General features: G+C 47.6%; 1 protein-coding gene across 2 annotated transcripts in view; it reads left to right on the top strand.

The window, feature by feature from the left end:
• Positions 1-3,659: 3,659 nt before the first annotated feature.
• Positions 3,660-16,032, top strand: part of BIN3 (bridging integrator 3) — a 50,945-nt gene continuing 38,572 nt past the window's right edge. The window contains exon 1 of one of the 2 annotated variants that reach the window (XM_010845481.1): positions 3,660-3,759. In XM_010845481.1, coding sequence (XP_010843783.1) covers positions 3,752-3,759 — 8 coding nt within the window. In that variant the 5' untranslated portion in view covers positions 3,660-3,751. The remainder of the gene's footprint in view (positions 3,760-16,032) is intronic. The other variant, XM_010845482.1, reaches the window with a different exon arrangement.

Below are 16,032 nucleotides of genomic sequence, written 5' to 3'. Positions count from 1 at the left end.
GACTGGTTGGATCTCCTTGCAGTCCAAGGGACTCTCAAGAGTCTTCTCCAACACCACAGTTCAAAAGTATCAATACTTCGGCGCTCAACTTTCTTCACAGTCCAACTCTCACATCCATACGTGACCACTGGAAATACCCAAAACTACTCCACTCTCTGCTTCCACTTAGAAACTGAATTTGCTCATATTCTAGTCCATCCCCCACCCTGAAGGGCCAGGGTCAACCTGTATCATGCTTGTTACATGCATGTGTGCTAAGTCACTTCTGTTGTGTCCAACTCTGTGGGACCTTATGGACCGTAACCTGCTAGGCTCCTCTGTCCATGGGATTCTCCAGGCAAGAATACTGGAGTGGGCTGGTTATAGAAGAGCAAGACAAGCTTCCAGCCCTGGGTCTGGAGCCCCTACAGCTGAGTTTCCCCCAACAGTGGGAGGTGTTTGTCCTTCCTTGTGCTCAGTTCCCCATGGCTCAGTTCCACATGGCATGCCATGCTCATGGAGGGGAGCTCGTGCATTCATGGGATAGCAGGATGCCTGTCTGAGCCCAGAATCCACCCTCAGCCCAGCACGCCTCAAGCTGAGCCAATGAGCCACAGTAGGGAGATGGAGCTCTGCTCAGAGCAGACATTCTCCTTACAGACTCCTGGGAGGCCAGCACTTTTCCAGTAAAGGTCGTGCAGGCTACACGAAAGTTGTGGGGTCAAAGGTAAGCAGTACAGCCCCAGGGGGGGCCTCAGGCTGAATCCTTTCATTCCAGAAGGTACAGGTTTGGCTTCATCTCCAGACATCGATGATTCCTCAGACCTGCTCACTTCTCTGGGCTTGCCTCTCCCTGCTCAAGCCCCATCTCATATGCCTCTCCTATTCTTCTGCTTCCTGGGGACCTCTGCAGTCAACGGTTGACTTGGAACCTCAAAATACTAGTGACTTGGTGAGGAGATCCATCCACTCATCTTAAAGAGGAATTCAAGGCCCAGAAAAGAGCTGTGACTTGTCTGAGGTCATCTTGGGGTCAAAGAACCAGAGCCCAGGACTCCTCCAGATTCTTAATCCGGAACTCATCATTCTTGCCCTGCAGGATGTGGTTTCCATCCCACAGCCCTGAAACAGACTTCCCCTGGGATATGGTGGTTGCCTAGGCTAATACTTGGACGTTCTTTAGCACTGTGGGGCAATAACCAGGGGAGACAGAGTTTGGGGAAATGAGGAAGCAGGTGGGGGAGCCATCCACAGGTGCTGAAATTCCAGGAGGCTCATAAGCACATCACCCTCCGTCCATCCCGGGCAAAGCAGCAAGGACTGTCCCTTCATTTGTCCACTCTGCCCTTACTGCCCTTTGGTGACTTCTCTTCCTCCTCTCTGCTCTTCAAGGCTGTCCTACTGCTCACTTTGGCCTGTCTCCTGAGGAGTAACATGGTGATGGAGCCAATCTGTGTGATGTGCTTGGGGGCCCACCCTTCACTGGAAAACCTCTGTTGAGTCATATACCCTCAAGAATGGAAACAGAAAATAAAAATGAGAGACTACTCCCTGTGGATGATCTTATGAGCTCCCCTGTTTCCCCTGGTCAAGCCCTCCTCCCTACCCTGGGAGGTCAGAATAAGTCAAACATTCCTGGGGGGGTGTGGGTGGGAGAGAGGCTCAAGAGGGAGAAGATACATGTATACTTATAGCTGATTCACAATGATGTATGGCAGAAACAACACAACTTAGGAGACATAAGAGACTCAAGTTTGATCCCTGAATTGTGAATATTTCTGGAGAAGGGAATGGGAACCCACTCCAGTTCTTACCTGGAGAATCCTGTGGACAGAGGAACCTGGCAGACTACAGTCCATCGGGTCACAGAGAGTTGGACACGACTGAAGTGACTTAGCACTTAGCACAATTCATGTTGATATACAGCAGAAAACAACACAATGTTGTAAAGCAATTATCCTCCAATTTAAAAAAAAATTAAATCTTTAAAAAATCATACTTTTCCTTGCTCTAGTTCAAGGGTATCCAACCCCCATTAGGGGGGCCACTAATGGACCACTCAGCAGAAGGTGAGCAGCAGGGAGCAAGCAAGGCTTCATGTGTGACTCCCCATCACCCACATTACCACTGGAACCATCTGCCCCACCCCACCCCCAGCCATCATCATGGAAAAACTGTCTTCCACAAAACCAGGCCCTGGTGCCAAAAATATTGGGGACTGCTATTCTAGTTTACGGGCTTAACTACTCTCCAAGTAGCCCCAGTAACGTTGAAGCCTATGTGAAGGAGGAGAATACCTAGAGGGAAGGCCCTTGGGGCCCCAGAAGTAACCTGTAGCCTCACTGCCTGCTGCTCTCTCTTCTAAGGCAGGGTGTTTCTGGGGGGTAAGGAGACCAACTTGGCCCAGGCCCCCAGGTAACTTAGCAGGAACTAAGGCCCTGAAATCTGACTTTGGAAGACCCAAGGCAAATGAGTTGCTTGCCTGAAACTCAGTCCTCTTCTCGGCCAGGATAGGTTCCCACTGCCTGCACCTTCACCAAGCCCTGCTTTGGTATCACCCAGCCAGCCTGATTTGCCATCAGGATGTAGCTTACACATTGGGTTCTCCCAGAAGCCTTCAGTAAAAACCCATGTGCAGTTTAGGGGGGCCTCTTACAGGCTGCCACAGTGCCTTGTTCTTTCCCATTATACACTATTATTTAGTTGCCTGACTACCTCTCCCTACAGGGGCTTCCCTGGTGGCTCAGATGGTAAAGAATCTGCCTGCAAAGTGGGAGACCCAGGTTTTATCCCTGGGTCAGGAAGATTCCCCAGGAGAAGGGAATGGCTATTCACTCCAGTATTCTTGCTTGGAGAATTCCATGGACAGAGGAGCCTGGCGAACACTTATATCTGCCTAACTGCCAGGTAGGTAGCTCTAGGAGAGCGTAAACACAGGATCTATACTGTTTTTCCATGGTTGTATTCTTGAAGTTAGTGCAGTGCCTGGCACACTGTAGGAGCCCAGTGAATATTTGTTAGATGAATGAGTAGAAAGACTGGGACCATTCACATCATTTGCGTTCTGTAGTGGAGCCCAGACGGAAGACTGGAAACAACATTTACTCTTAGTCTTCTTCTGTTGAATAAATCCACGGAACATTCCAACCTGAAAAGCACCTATTCTATTTCTATTCACAGTCCTGTGCCATCTTGGAGGAGAGAAAGATCCATTTATTTCTTTGTTTGTAACAGGTAACTATGTACCCAGTAGAAAATTTAAAAGATACAAAAGACCATACAGTGAATTTAAGTTCCCGTCCATCACACCCCCTCCTTCATCCTCGTCCTCTCGCCCTCCCCAACCCCGATCCCCAGACAATTAGTTACTGCTACCGTCCCTGAATAAGAAATCTCTTTACAGACTGAAAAACTAAGGCAATCGGCGGTTATGCAACACGTGTAGTCTGTGGAAGAGAATTTTACAAGTCAGTGTTTAAGGAACAAAACGCACCCAGGGGTCCTCAAGCCCCTGCCACAGCCCAAGTCCTCTGGACCCCCTAAGCCAACGCTTGAGAGTCGCGGGCCAGGGCAACACCTCGGAAGCAAGCGGCAGCGGAAGGGTTAACGCGCCGCGCCCCACCCCCACCCCCACCCCCGCCCTCCCGAACGCCTCTTCCGGGCAGAGGGGGCGGGGCTACCGTCACTTCCTGGAGACTGGTTGAATCCGGAAGCGATCTCCCAGGACAGAGTTGCAGCTGAGGACCCCGGTGGCAGGGCAAGGTTCGGGATCATGAGTTGGTGAGTGAGGCCAGGCGGCGAGAACCGCTGGAGCCCCCGGCCCGCAATGCGCTTTGCCCTGCGTCTGTCCGAGTTGTGTCCCTTGGTCCCTGCTGCTCGCGGACCCTTCACCCCAGAGCAGGGCCCGACTGGCTCGGGATCTAGGGTCGTTCAAGGGGCCTTGCTCCGGTGCTTGCCGGCAGGCTTCATCTCCCTGCAGGCCTCACCGGGAAGTGAGGCGTGGGATCCCTTTAGCGTGGGATCTTGACGTTTGTTTCCTGACTTTGTTCCAAGGAGCCGGTACCGTCCGTCTTCTCTCGACAACGTGAAGGGAGCGACTCTCCTGTTACCTCCTTTTCTAGATATCCGTTGAGAAATATCTCCTCCTTTCTCCCTTCGTGAGCGTCTCTCCACCGCTGCCAGGTGGCCCTCATTCTGACAATCTGAGCCCAGTTTACGGACCAAACCCCCTTGCTTTCAGAAGAGTAACCTTTGCCCCACTTAGTCTTCAAGAGGCAAACCGTGCTTCTTTTTTGGAAGATGCCAGAATTACACACGCACCCTGTCGGCACAGGACCAGACTAGTTTTCATCGTTTCCAGGGCCATTACCCCCTCATTGCTTTCCCTGTTAGCATAAGTAAGTGTAAATGTTATGGGAAGGAGGGAGTCTCAGAGTAGAGTCACAGCTAAAGAGCTGGCAGGTGCGTTGCTATGAAACTGTCTGATACTTGACTGGTGATAAACATTTGATATTGTTCAATGGTTGATTTCTTTTGTAAAACTCAATTTGCTTGAAGGACTTCACCCTCAGGCCCAAGGGCCTACGTATTCACAACTCCAAACCTCAGGGCATCCAACCAACACAATAGATGTGCTGATCTGAATGCACTGCTCCCCCCTTCCCCCACCGCCCCCCCACCAGAGATGTACAGGATGAATCAATCCTTTTGGAATCCAAGTTCTGTTAGCATAGGGATCATCTTTGCCACTCTCTTCTCAGAGTCTAGTCTGTTTCTTTACCAAAAGTACACGATAGCGAGTTATGAATGAGCAAAGATGGTAGAATATTCTTCAGGAAGGCTCTTGCAGGCTCTCATTTGGCCATCTGTGGAAACTAAGTTCTAGCCACAAGCAGCTGATGTCATTCAGTGTCAAGGACAGATCTCTGGTGTAAAAGTAAGCCATTCCTACCTAACCCCCCTTGCTTCTTAGATGAAGATTGACAAATATAAGACAATCAGCGCCAGCACGTGGAGGGCAGCCCGGAGCAATCCTCTAACAAGCCCCAGCAGGAGCTGCTCCTTTTCCCTTCACCTTTGCTCCAGGAGGCCGATAGCGGGCTTGAGCCTTAAAAAGCTAATTTTCCCAGCTTGTTATAACCTAATCAGTGACGGGCAAAGTGGCGATCCTTCAGTTCCACTTCCTAGAGGAATTGCTTCCTTAAAGGGTCAACCAGGGTCCCCTTACTTTGTGAGATAGACGTCTTCTTTGCTGCATCTTGAATCTTTGGAGTTCTCTTACCTAATTTCCTCAAAGTGAAAAGCAGACAGTACAGGTGCTTTACATTGCTTAGACTGGCATTTACAGTTCTTAAGAGTGAATCGATCTTTTTTTCACAAATCGGAGGAGCAGAGCAGAGACCACTGAAGCCAAAGGATTCTGTGGGTGATCTGAGATGCATTGTTTCCACCTGTCTCACAGAACCCTTTTTTTCCTAAAAAAAAAACTAGTAGCCTATTTCCTAAAGCCTTTCAGGCTGGAGAGAATTGAAATTGACAAGTAACTGTCCAGCCAAAGCTGAGATTTTTTCCAGTAGAATTAATTTACCAGTACACGCACGTCTTGGCTCCTCCTTGGACTGAGGGTCACAACCAAAAGGGTGGCTTTGTCCCTCAAAGCTGAGGTTCCTTTCTCTTCCTCCTTAGAGGGCTTCTACGTCATCTCTTGCGTGGACCGTGACCCTCTCTCCCTGAGAGGGGAACAGCACGGGCGCCTGGGCACACAATCACACTCAGTTCCTGGCTCAATGGCTGGCAAGAGGACCGGGGCTGGATCCTTCTGATTCACTCCTGGAGTGGTTTTCCTGCTCCCAGAATGAATCCATCCATTCATCTGCGACTGGAATTCTCAGTGGGGGAAGAGACCAGAGTGACGTAGAGCCGTCATGGGAGGCTGATGCCCAAGGTCAAGTTCACCAAGCACATAGGATATGCCAGCCATCATTGAATAAGGCCTAGGGGCACGCAGCCCTTAGTCCCCAGAGGGCAACCATTGTTCTGGGCTAGACTGGGCTTTCAAAATGTCACAGTGAGAAATGTCCAATATTGGTGCCCTTTGCACACTGTGGACTTTGCATGAAGAGTGAGAGCCCTTTGTTCTCTGCTTCCTCAGTGCATACAGCCCGCCCACTGCCTGTTTGTTTAGTGGGCCCTTGCTGCCTTCCTGCACCATCCACCAATCTGCCTTTCAGCAAGGTGGCCAAGTGGTGGGCCCTGCTCTGAGGAAGGCATTTGATGTTCACATATCAGATCACAGATCCACCTCTTGGCCCTAAGCCAAGTGCTTCTCTCTTTCCCCTTCTCTTCCCCATCACTCCCTCTCTCCCTGGGTGTGTGTGTGTCTTTATTATGATGTGGAGGAAGAATTAAGTAGTATTAAGGATAGTGGCCTTAATCTTACTCATCTGTCTTCCTTGGAACCATACACCTTGACAATGATGTTAGGCTTCAACGACAAGGAAAAAGGAGCACTGCTGAAGGAAATCGGCCTGTACCTAGAGGCTCAGGAGTTTGAGAAGAAGGGAAATTAAAATCAACACAAATAAACTTGGTAGGAGTTGGCGTGCTGAGTTCAGGCTCTGGTTCCCTCATTCACAGTATGGCCTGGTCAGGCGCTTGATCTTTCTCCATCTTGTTTTCTCCAGTGGATACTTTCAACTGACACTTTGTCACCCAGATCTGTTGTGAAAAGAATGGAAACCCTGCAGATGATTTTTTGTGTTTGTGATTCTTCTGGGTTTTCCTACCTCTTTCTGCCCCCTTAAACATTGGTATTCCTCAGGGAACATCTTTTTTTCACCCCCTGTTCTCACCCATCATCTTCAGGATAAAGGGTTAACTCTGTGCCATGTCTTATAAGGCCCCCTGGATCTGGCTATCCCCCTTCACTCCTGTGTCCACGGTTTTCCTGGTCTCTTGTTCCCCTGCTCCTTTCTACCCACTGCTCCTGCCCAAAATGCTTTCCTCCCCGTGCCCCACCATCCTCCAGGCCCACACCCGCTCATCCTTTGAGTCAGGGCAGGGCTTCCCTGGTGGTCCTGCCTGCCAGTGCAGGGGACATGGATGTGATCCGTGGTCTGGGAAGATCCCACATGCCTCAAGGCAACTAAGCCCGTGTGCCACAGCCACTGAGCCTGCGCACCCTAGAGCCCATGCTCTGCAACAAGAGAAAGCACCCACATGAGAAGCCTGTGCACCCCAACTAGAGAGCAGCCCCGATGCAACAACAAATGCCAGCCTAGCCAGAAGTAAAAAAAAAAAAAAAAGTCAGGGCAGGTGTCACCTCCTCTGAGGGTCTTTCCTAAATGGCCCCTGCACACCTTGCCAAGCTGAGTGGGGTGCCCCTCCTCTGGCTCTCATTAGCATCTATACTTGAATTGCTGGCTTTTCAGTCAGCCCACTAGTCGATGAGTTGTTGAAAACAGTTGTCTCTTGGCCACCGTAGTAACCTTAGCACTGTCCCTGGCAATCCGTAAATGTTGACTAAATGTATGAATGAGGACTGTATTCCCATATACTGACTTGCCTTTGCTCAGGAAAAATGTAAGATAAAAATGTGCAAAAGCTACTTTACAAACTGAAGAGGGTCTAAGTATGCTGTCGTTAACATGAAGAAGTGGCTTCCCAGTCTACTGTCTGTTCTGTCCTTTGCCTTCCCTACCACCCCCCACCCAAACGCCTTTATTCTCCAGCTCCACAGTGCTTCTCATATAGTTCTCCCACACTCTCCACATATCGTAAACATGTGCCTCTCACATGGTAAAGTCCCTGAGAGCAGGATCTATGGCTTCTCCATCTGTGTGTACACATGGTGTGTGGCACATAGTGGATACCTAATCAGTCATTGTCAAATGAATTGGATAGAATGTGAAGGAAGGACAGTAAACTGCTGGGTCAGAGGGAGACATCCATTCAATGGCAAACATTTTCTTAGGGGAGGCTCTTTTCCCTCTGGCACTACCATTGCTATCTTACATTCATACAGTATTTTTAACTTTGCAAATTATGTTCCCATCCATTATCTGATAGCATCCCTGTGTCTACCCTTTGAGGTTTGCAGTTCAGGTCTGATTATCTCCCTTTAGCAACTTATCTGAATTCATTCACCTCCCAGAACTGGAACTGAAGCCTGAGAATTCCTATGCTTGAAAAGGAACATTAGGAAAGGGGAAGACCATCCCCAAGTTGACGGGATCCCAGAGTCGGCTGATTAACATGAGCAGATTGGTAGTGAATTATAGGAAGTGACTGGTCTTATTCTGGGCCATCTTGGTTCCTTCCGACTATGGGGCCTCCCCGCCTGGGGTAGCCTTACCACTCACTCCTGTGACTTTGGACAGGCCAGCCTCTCCCCAAGCTTCTTCCTCCTCTATAAAGAGCCACATGCTCAGTTTTATCTGACTCTTTGCGGCCCCATGGACTGTAGCCTCTGTCCATGGGATTCTCCAGGCCAGAATACTAGAACAGGTTGCTACTTCCTCCTGCAGAGGATCTTCCAGACCCAGGGATCAATCCTTCATCTCCTATGCCTCCTGCATTGGCAGGCGGATTTTTTACCACTAGTGCCACCTGGGAAACCCATAAAGAGCATAGCAATGCCCATTGAGGAGCCCATGGGATTCTGTATTCAACACTGTTTTGTGCACAGATGTAAAACTCTACTTTCTGCCATTTGTAACAAGAGGGGAAGGGACTTTTTCCTGATTTGGGAGCAGTTTGAAAGAGTCAAGCATCTTGAGTCCCACAGCTTCTTAGTCAAAGGCATTTTCTTATATTGAGTTGGCCAAGAAGTTCGTTCAGGTTTTCCCATAACATCTTATGGAAAAACCTGAGCAAACCTTTTGGCCAACTCGATTATTCTACTCTAAGTAAATGTATTAAGGTAGCTTTCAAATTGGCAGTTAAACTATTACAGTTGTCCCAAAACCATTAGTCTGGTGGCTGATCTACTAAATAGAGCCCACTGTAGTTCATTGCACATAGCGCTCAATGAATCTTTGTTGATTTAACATATATCAAGCACTAAACATTGGGGGACATTCCAAAGGCTTTAAGACTCTATCCTTGCCTTCATCTGGTGTATGAAAAGTGCCAGGGGTTCACAGGAATGACAGCGGATCACTAAACGTCCATGTAGCATCATCACGAAAGATGTCAAGCAGAGGATGTGACTGTAACTCAGCGTTGACGTAGCAAGCGTGTCCTATTGCAGTGGGGAATGACAGAGAGGGGTGTACAGGTTGGAAAAATGGTGTGAGAGAAGTGCATGGAGATGGAATGCTTCTAGAGTGTTGGGGCGGGCAGTCAGGAGGCCAGCTTGTATTTAATTAATAGTGATTCAGGTAGAAGCTTCGTGGATGAGAGCTGGCACTCTGGTTGGGGCCCTACTGCAAGCACTTGCAGTGCCATGCTGAGGAATTGAAATCAAGCCTAGGCTTTTGAAAATTGCAGGTTTTTGAGCAGGGAAGTGGCAGGGCAAAAGCAATGATTTTTGTCAGGTTAATTTGGCAGTGGTCTGCAGGATAATTCAGAAGCGAAAGAATGGAGATGGGGGCGGGGCAACTTGGACAGTGGCTTCTGAAATTTTTTGACCACAGTTTGCCGTTAGAAATGCCTTTGATGTCAACACACACACACTTGAAATTAGTTTCACATTGGATGTGTGCAATGCACTCAGATATTTTCTATTATGTTCTATTTTGGTTTTTAAAGAAAGACCCACTTCATTGCTTTCATGACTGATTTTGATAGATGTTTACAGTGGAATGACATGCAGTAGTGTAAATGATCAGTGAGTGATGGGTCTTCTACACAGGACCCAGAGTTTATTACAGATATTCAGACTAGAAGCTTCTGCCTGTGACTCCAGCCTGGTCAAGATGGTGCTGTTTGTTTATTTGGTTCTTTGTCATAGGTTATAATAAATACAGAAGGGGCGGCTGTAAAGAACACTGGTTGGTTCTATATAAGAATTTATTCCATAGATTTGGAAACTGTCAACCACTTAACAGAAAAGAGAACCAGGTGGACAAAAGCCTCAGCCAAGATTTTCTGTGAATTAATTATCAAAGGAGGACTCCCCTGGTGGTCCAGTGGTTAAGACTTCAGGTTCCAATGCAGGGAGTACAGGTTCAATCCCTGGTCCAGGAGCTAAGATCCCACAAGCCTCGGGGCCAAAAAAAACCAAAACATAAAACAGAAGCAATATTGTAACAAATGCAATAAAGACTTTAAAAAATGGTCCACATAAAAAAAAAATCTAAAAAAAATAATATTCAAGGAGAGATTAAACCAACAGTGAGAAATGAGATGCCATTTCACAGCTACTGGACTGGCAAAAGATTTGGTAAATTTCGTCTAGCAATGCCAGGTGTCTGCGGAAGCAGTGGGAACTGCAGCCACTGCATGGGGTGGGGGCGGGGAATTGATCCGCCCACTGGGAGGTTTTGCAGCTCCTCACGCAGTCAGAGTTGGGCCTACCCCTCACCCAGTTAACCTTTCACACCTGTGCAGCAGGAGACCTGCAGCAGAAATGTCCACTGCTTCATTGTTTGTATTAATAGATGTCCAGACGCTAAAGAAAGGGAAAATAAAACATGGTATCGTTACATAGTAAAATAAGCTGTAGTCAAAATGATTGAAGTCATGTGTGTCTCAGAAACATCAAGCTAGACATAAAGTTTCCAAATGGTGCATTTAATATTGTACTATTTGTATAAAGTTTGTGTGTGCTAAGTCACTTTAGTCATGTTAGACTCTGCAACCCTGTGGGGAACTGCTTTTTCTCATTTTTTGTGATTACACAACTCTGCCCCATAGAAGAGCTTTTTTACACCAAGCTCCTCTGTCCATGGGATTCTCCAAGCAAGAATACTGGAGTGGGTTGCCATGCCCTCCTCCAGGGGATCTTCCCGACCCAGGGATCGAACCCACGTCTCTTACGTCTCCTTCATTGGCAGGCGGGTTCTTTACCACTAGTGCCACCTGGGAAGCCCAGCACATATTTGTATAAAGTTTAGACCTGTAAAACAGTACTGTGTTGTGCTTATGGATTCAAATTTATGAAGTGAAAATATGGGAATAATACACCCTGAATTCAGGGTAGTGGTTATGTCGAGGATAATGGGGTGGGGAGAAAGAAGTGGGATCAGGTTGGAAAACCCCAGGAGCTTCAGCAGTATCTGTGCTGTTGTATAGATTGAAGGATAAGACCTGAAGTAAGTGTGGCTCAGTGTTAGAGTTTCACGTTGCTCTGTGGTAGATATATGAGTATTATACACATGCCAAAATTTTCTGTTTCCAATATTTCTGTAACTGTTGTCATGCCTCGCCTGACCAGCATCATGGCTAGGGCTGACCTCATAGCGAAAGAATCATTGCCTCCTGTGATCAAAAGCTGGGGATGACCAAGGGAGGGGAGCCTACAGGTGGATGTCCATCCCAGCCTTCCTCTCACTTCTCAGGACCAGACCTTCAACAGAGAAGAGGAAATGACAGAGTAAAAGCGCTTTTAAGATTCCTGGTTGGTGAAGTACAGAAGTGAGAATGAGATCAGAGCTAGTGCCTCAGCTTGTCTGGTGCTTCTGAGTCTCTGCATCTCAGCCTCCGCGAACCCATCAGAGTGGAGGTCAGGCCAAAGAAGACTTATCTCTGGCTTGTCCAGTAAGCAGGACAAACATTGTACCTTCAAGTCCCTTATGGTCCCCTTTTATAAAATGGGAAAACCATTTTTTAAAAATGTCTGTCAAATAATTAGGAGTTTTTTAAAGAGAGGCAAAAAAAAAAAAAGTCCAAGCCACCTCTCTGAATTGCCTTCCTTACTTTCTTTTCTTGATCTTTGGATGTTCCAAAAGTCTCCGGACTTCTGTCACAAATCCTTTTACTGCTCAGGAGGAAGTCACCACTCAATTGTAAGCAAATATATCAACTTGATCCTGGTAGTGGCGATTATGTTGTGGGACTGCTGCGTGCTCCCCAAACAGAAAACAACCATTTCGGGTCTCCTGACGTACTTGACCTCTGTTTAACTCTGTGCAAGTCCCCCATCTAGGCCTCAGTTTGATTAGCATCGTCAGGATACCACCACCCTCATCTTTATGACAGACAGATACGGGCTGCTTATTATAGGTCGGGAACTATTGTAAAGAGTAAACTAATTTAGCTTTCACAGCCACCCTATACAATAGCTATATTATGACCCTATTTTATAGACAGGGAAACTGAGACACACAAAAATTAAGTCACTTGTCAAGTCTCACAGCTGGCAGTTGGCAAAGCCAGATCTTGAACCCAGGCAGCCTGGATCCAGAGTCTATCCCCTCACACAGTGCGCTGTCTCTTGAGTGAAATACGGGAGGGCAGCACTTTGAATGAACTGACGTAGCGGAAGCAGCAAGCACAGAAACTGGCAATAGTAGATGCTCAGTAAATGGCCTCTTTATTGGATGAACTTACTCTACACTCTGTGATTCATTCTGCCTTTCCTTTCAGAGGTCAGCCCCAGGAGCATGGGGAAGGAGGGATCACAGCTGAGCTGGGCGATTGTACTGGTCCAAGCGCTGAATCGGCCAAGTCACAGAGTCATGCCTTTTATTTTTAAACACACACACACCTCCTCAGTCCAGTGGCAAGTGAGGGTGGTGTCCTCTGTGCTCTGGTTTGGGATCCGGCTAATTTAGGGGAAGGACTGAGGTGGGGCTGGAGAGGCTGTGGTCGTAGGCACTGGAAACTGGTCGTTCATAGCTCAGGCCATTGGTCTTTCTGATGGGATCTCTCCCGTCCTTGCTCCAGCTGAACTTTCCTTGGCCCCAGGCATCGTGGCCAGCTGGCCCTTCAGAGAAGATGGCATCCCTTGAGCAGCTGCTCCTCCGGAGCCAGCTGATTCCCTGTAAGCCCTGCCCTGGCCCGGCCTGCTGTTTCCTCTCTCTCATGGTCAAGGTGGTGGTAGCCTTGGTGGGGGCCTCAGACCAGAGCCAGCAGCGACCCGAGAATAGAGTGACAGAAGGCTGGGGGAGGAGGGGCTTGTCCTTCCAGCCTGCAGAAGCTGCTGCCTTTCGCCCACCTTCCTGCTCTTGCCGAGACGGTGACTCAGGCCCAGACCACTCCCTGGGGAGCCAGGATTTCAGCCACTATCAACTGCCTCCTACTCTCTGCTCAGCCCTCCCTCTCCCCACCACCCCGAACTCTGATCTTTGCTCAGCTGGAGATATCTGGAAGATGGCGGGGTGGGGGTAGACTGAATCATTCCAGGGTTCTCTCCACCCTCGGCGGGGGCCTAGGCCCATTCAGGCTCCATAGAAACAAATCCAGGAGGCCCAGTGAAGGCCAGGGAGGAGGACGTAGGTTTTAGCTTCTTTCAGCTCTTCTTCGTGATGGACTGGAGGACTCTCCAAAGAAGGCAGGGCTTGAGAGATGTGCTGGGGTGACCAGGGGGATCCCCACGCAGCTGCCATCTGGGGCTGCCTCTCAGTCTCTGCCTCTGCTGTGGAGGGGGTGGGGAAACAAAAGATTGAGAAACCCAGCAAATTGAAAAGGCACAAGAGCCGGTTTTGTAAATAGACATTACACAAGAGCAGGAGTTTTTTGGGAAAGGTTTTACTGAGACAGAATTAGCCAACTGGCATCCTGCTGCTAATAGAGATATTTACTGTTTGAAAAGTATATTTGTAGCTTTGGAGAACATCCTGTTGACTTTTCTTTATTGTGAAAGAAAATAGAACCCTTTCCCCCCTCTTCCCCTTTCCCTCTGTACACATAAAACTTTTTTTCTTTTTTTTTTTTTTGAGGTGGGGCTGGTTGGGTGTTGGAGAAGGGCAGGGCTGAGAGAAATACTTTCTCCATTTTGTTCCTGAGACCAAAATATTTCTTCCCCTGCCCTCTGATGCTCATATTTATGGAATGGCAAGGAGAACCAAGTAAGGAAGCCCACTCCCTAGGTCGGGAGCTCACAGCCTTTCTGATAGCTCCCAGAGTTTAGAGGTTCTCTGGGGAGCTAGCCCTGTCTCCTCTCTGGACCTCTGCTGACACCACTCCTCCCCCCCCCACCCCGCCGATTCCAAGGGGAGAGCTGTGAGGACGAGGAGGAGAACAGAAGTCTGGAAGCCCAGTGAGCCCCTCATCCCAGAGCCCCAGCTATGCCAGGGCAGCAGTGCTCTCAGGAGATGCTGCCTTGCCGTCGCTCTAGCTGCTGCTTCTGAGGATGTCCTGTGGGGGCCTTGAACCATAGGATGAAATCCAGAGGTCAAGGAGACGAAGAGGCAGAGGAGTCAGTTGACTTAAGGTTGCTTTGCTCTCTCTCCACCCTTTACCACTTCAGCAGCAGGGAATCTGATCCCTCCATCAGACCACCTGCCCAAGTTCTCTGGCTCTCTCTCTGGCAGAGCAGAGCACTTTTGCCCTTTGGCAGCCTGAGAAGAAACCCAGGAGACTCTTCTCCTTTCACATTTCCTCTCAGGCTCTTGAAAATGTGTTCCCTTGACCCACACGCTGCTAACTTGCCCAGGCTTCACTGCCAGTGCCAAAGGTCAGCTCTGTTCTCTCGGTCTCCATTGAATGTACTTTGCCTTGGCCCCGGCTGGTGCTTGTGGCTGGTGATGCCTTTTAGGTTTTTATTATAACCAGATAAGGATTGGGAGACCAAGGACAATGATACTACTTTTCTTTGTTCTGTATATAGCCTGATCTAAGAGTAGCTTTTTTCAGGAGCCCTAAATTAGAGTGTGGTATTTGATAGGGCCCTGAGGGCAATGGTCTCATTTTACTCATTCATTTAATCATTCATTCCCTGCTTACTATGTGTATGAAACCAGACTATAAGCTCCATGAAATCATAAAATGAGTCTGCCTTGTTCATCCTGAGATCCCTAATCCTCACATAGTACTAGGCATGAAGGATACCCTTAATACATAGTCACCGGCTGTTCATTCAGTAAAAGGTTGAAAATAGCACTGTGCCGAGTCCAGCACTTGGAGGAGATGCACAGAAGCATAACATTGAGTCCCTACCCTTGAGGTGCTTATGTGTTGTAATGAGAAAACAAGATGTGTACACGTCAGAGTTAATTAACCTGTACTTTTTACCAAATAGAGCTTACTTCGGTAATAAAAGGATGGCTCGTTCTGGGGACATGCATTCACACAGTTCATCACAGCACAAGGTCATAGGCGAACCAACAGGTCAATTAATGCATGCTGAAAAGGCATTGATATAATTCAGAAGTCCAGTCTTTATATCTTTCAGTAAACTGGAAACAGAAAAATATTTCCTTACTATTATTGGGTTGGCCAAAATGTTCTTTTAGGCTTTTCTACTATCATACAGAAAAAACCTAAGTGAACTTTTTGGCCAACCCAATGGGAGGCTTCTTGGCTGAAACCAGGAACCTTCTTCTTGTTCTACAGCAGAAGATTAAACTCAGAGATTCTTACTAAAGTCAGAAGCATCATTTTCTGCAATTTCTAGCCAATGCCATAATACAAGACAATAAATAGATACTAAATATTGGGGAAGAGGAGGAAAATCTTACAGTTATTTTTAAATGATATGACTATTTGGAAAACCTAGTTCTTTTTTTCTTGCCAGCCAAATTTCTTGGGCTATTAAGACTAGGTTAAATATATAGGTGTGGTGACTGGTTGTGGGGTAAATATTTAACACCCCATAGCTTTCCTGTGTACCAGGAAGATGAAGTGAAAAAGAGGATCCATTCGTAGCATAACCAAAATATAAAATTCCATGGAGTGCACCTAAGACATGTAGGGCAAAAAATTTCACCAGTAGGTGTTACTTTGGGATGTTAATATTTAACAAAATAAATGTAGCAGACCTATATGAAAAAACTCTTAAGGCCAAAGAAAGTGATAAAAAGACTTGAATGACTGGAAAGAAATGTTTTGGCCCTAAACGAGCAAACCTAATATTGATAAAGATGTTAGTTCTTCATAAGTTAATTTATAAATATAATGTATTTTCACTTCATGGCAAATAGATGGGGAAACAGTAGAAACAGTGACAGA

The sequence above is a fragment of the Bison bison genome, unplaced genomic scaffold, assembly GCF_000754665.1.
Source record: "Bison bison bison isolate TAMUID 2011002044 unplaced genomic scaffold, Bison_UMD1.0 scf7180017864217, whole genome shotgun sequence".
NCBI classification, from domain to species: domain Eukaryota; kingdom Metazoa; phylum Chordata; class Mammalia; order Artiodactyla; family Bovidae; genus Bison; species Bison bison.
Note: the sequence above shows the minus strand (reverse complement) of the source record. Positions and strands in the feature narration are given on the sequence as shown.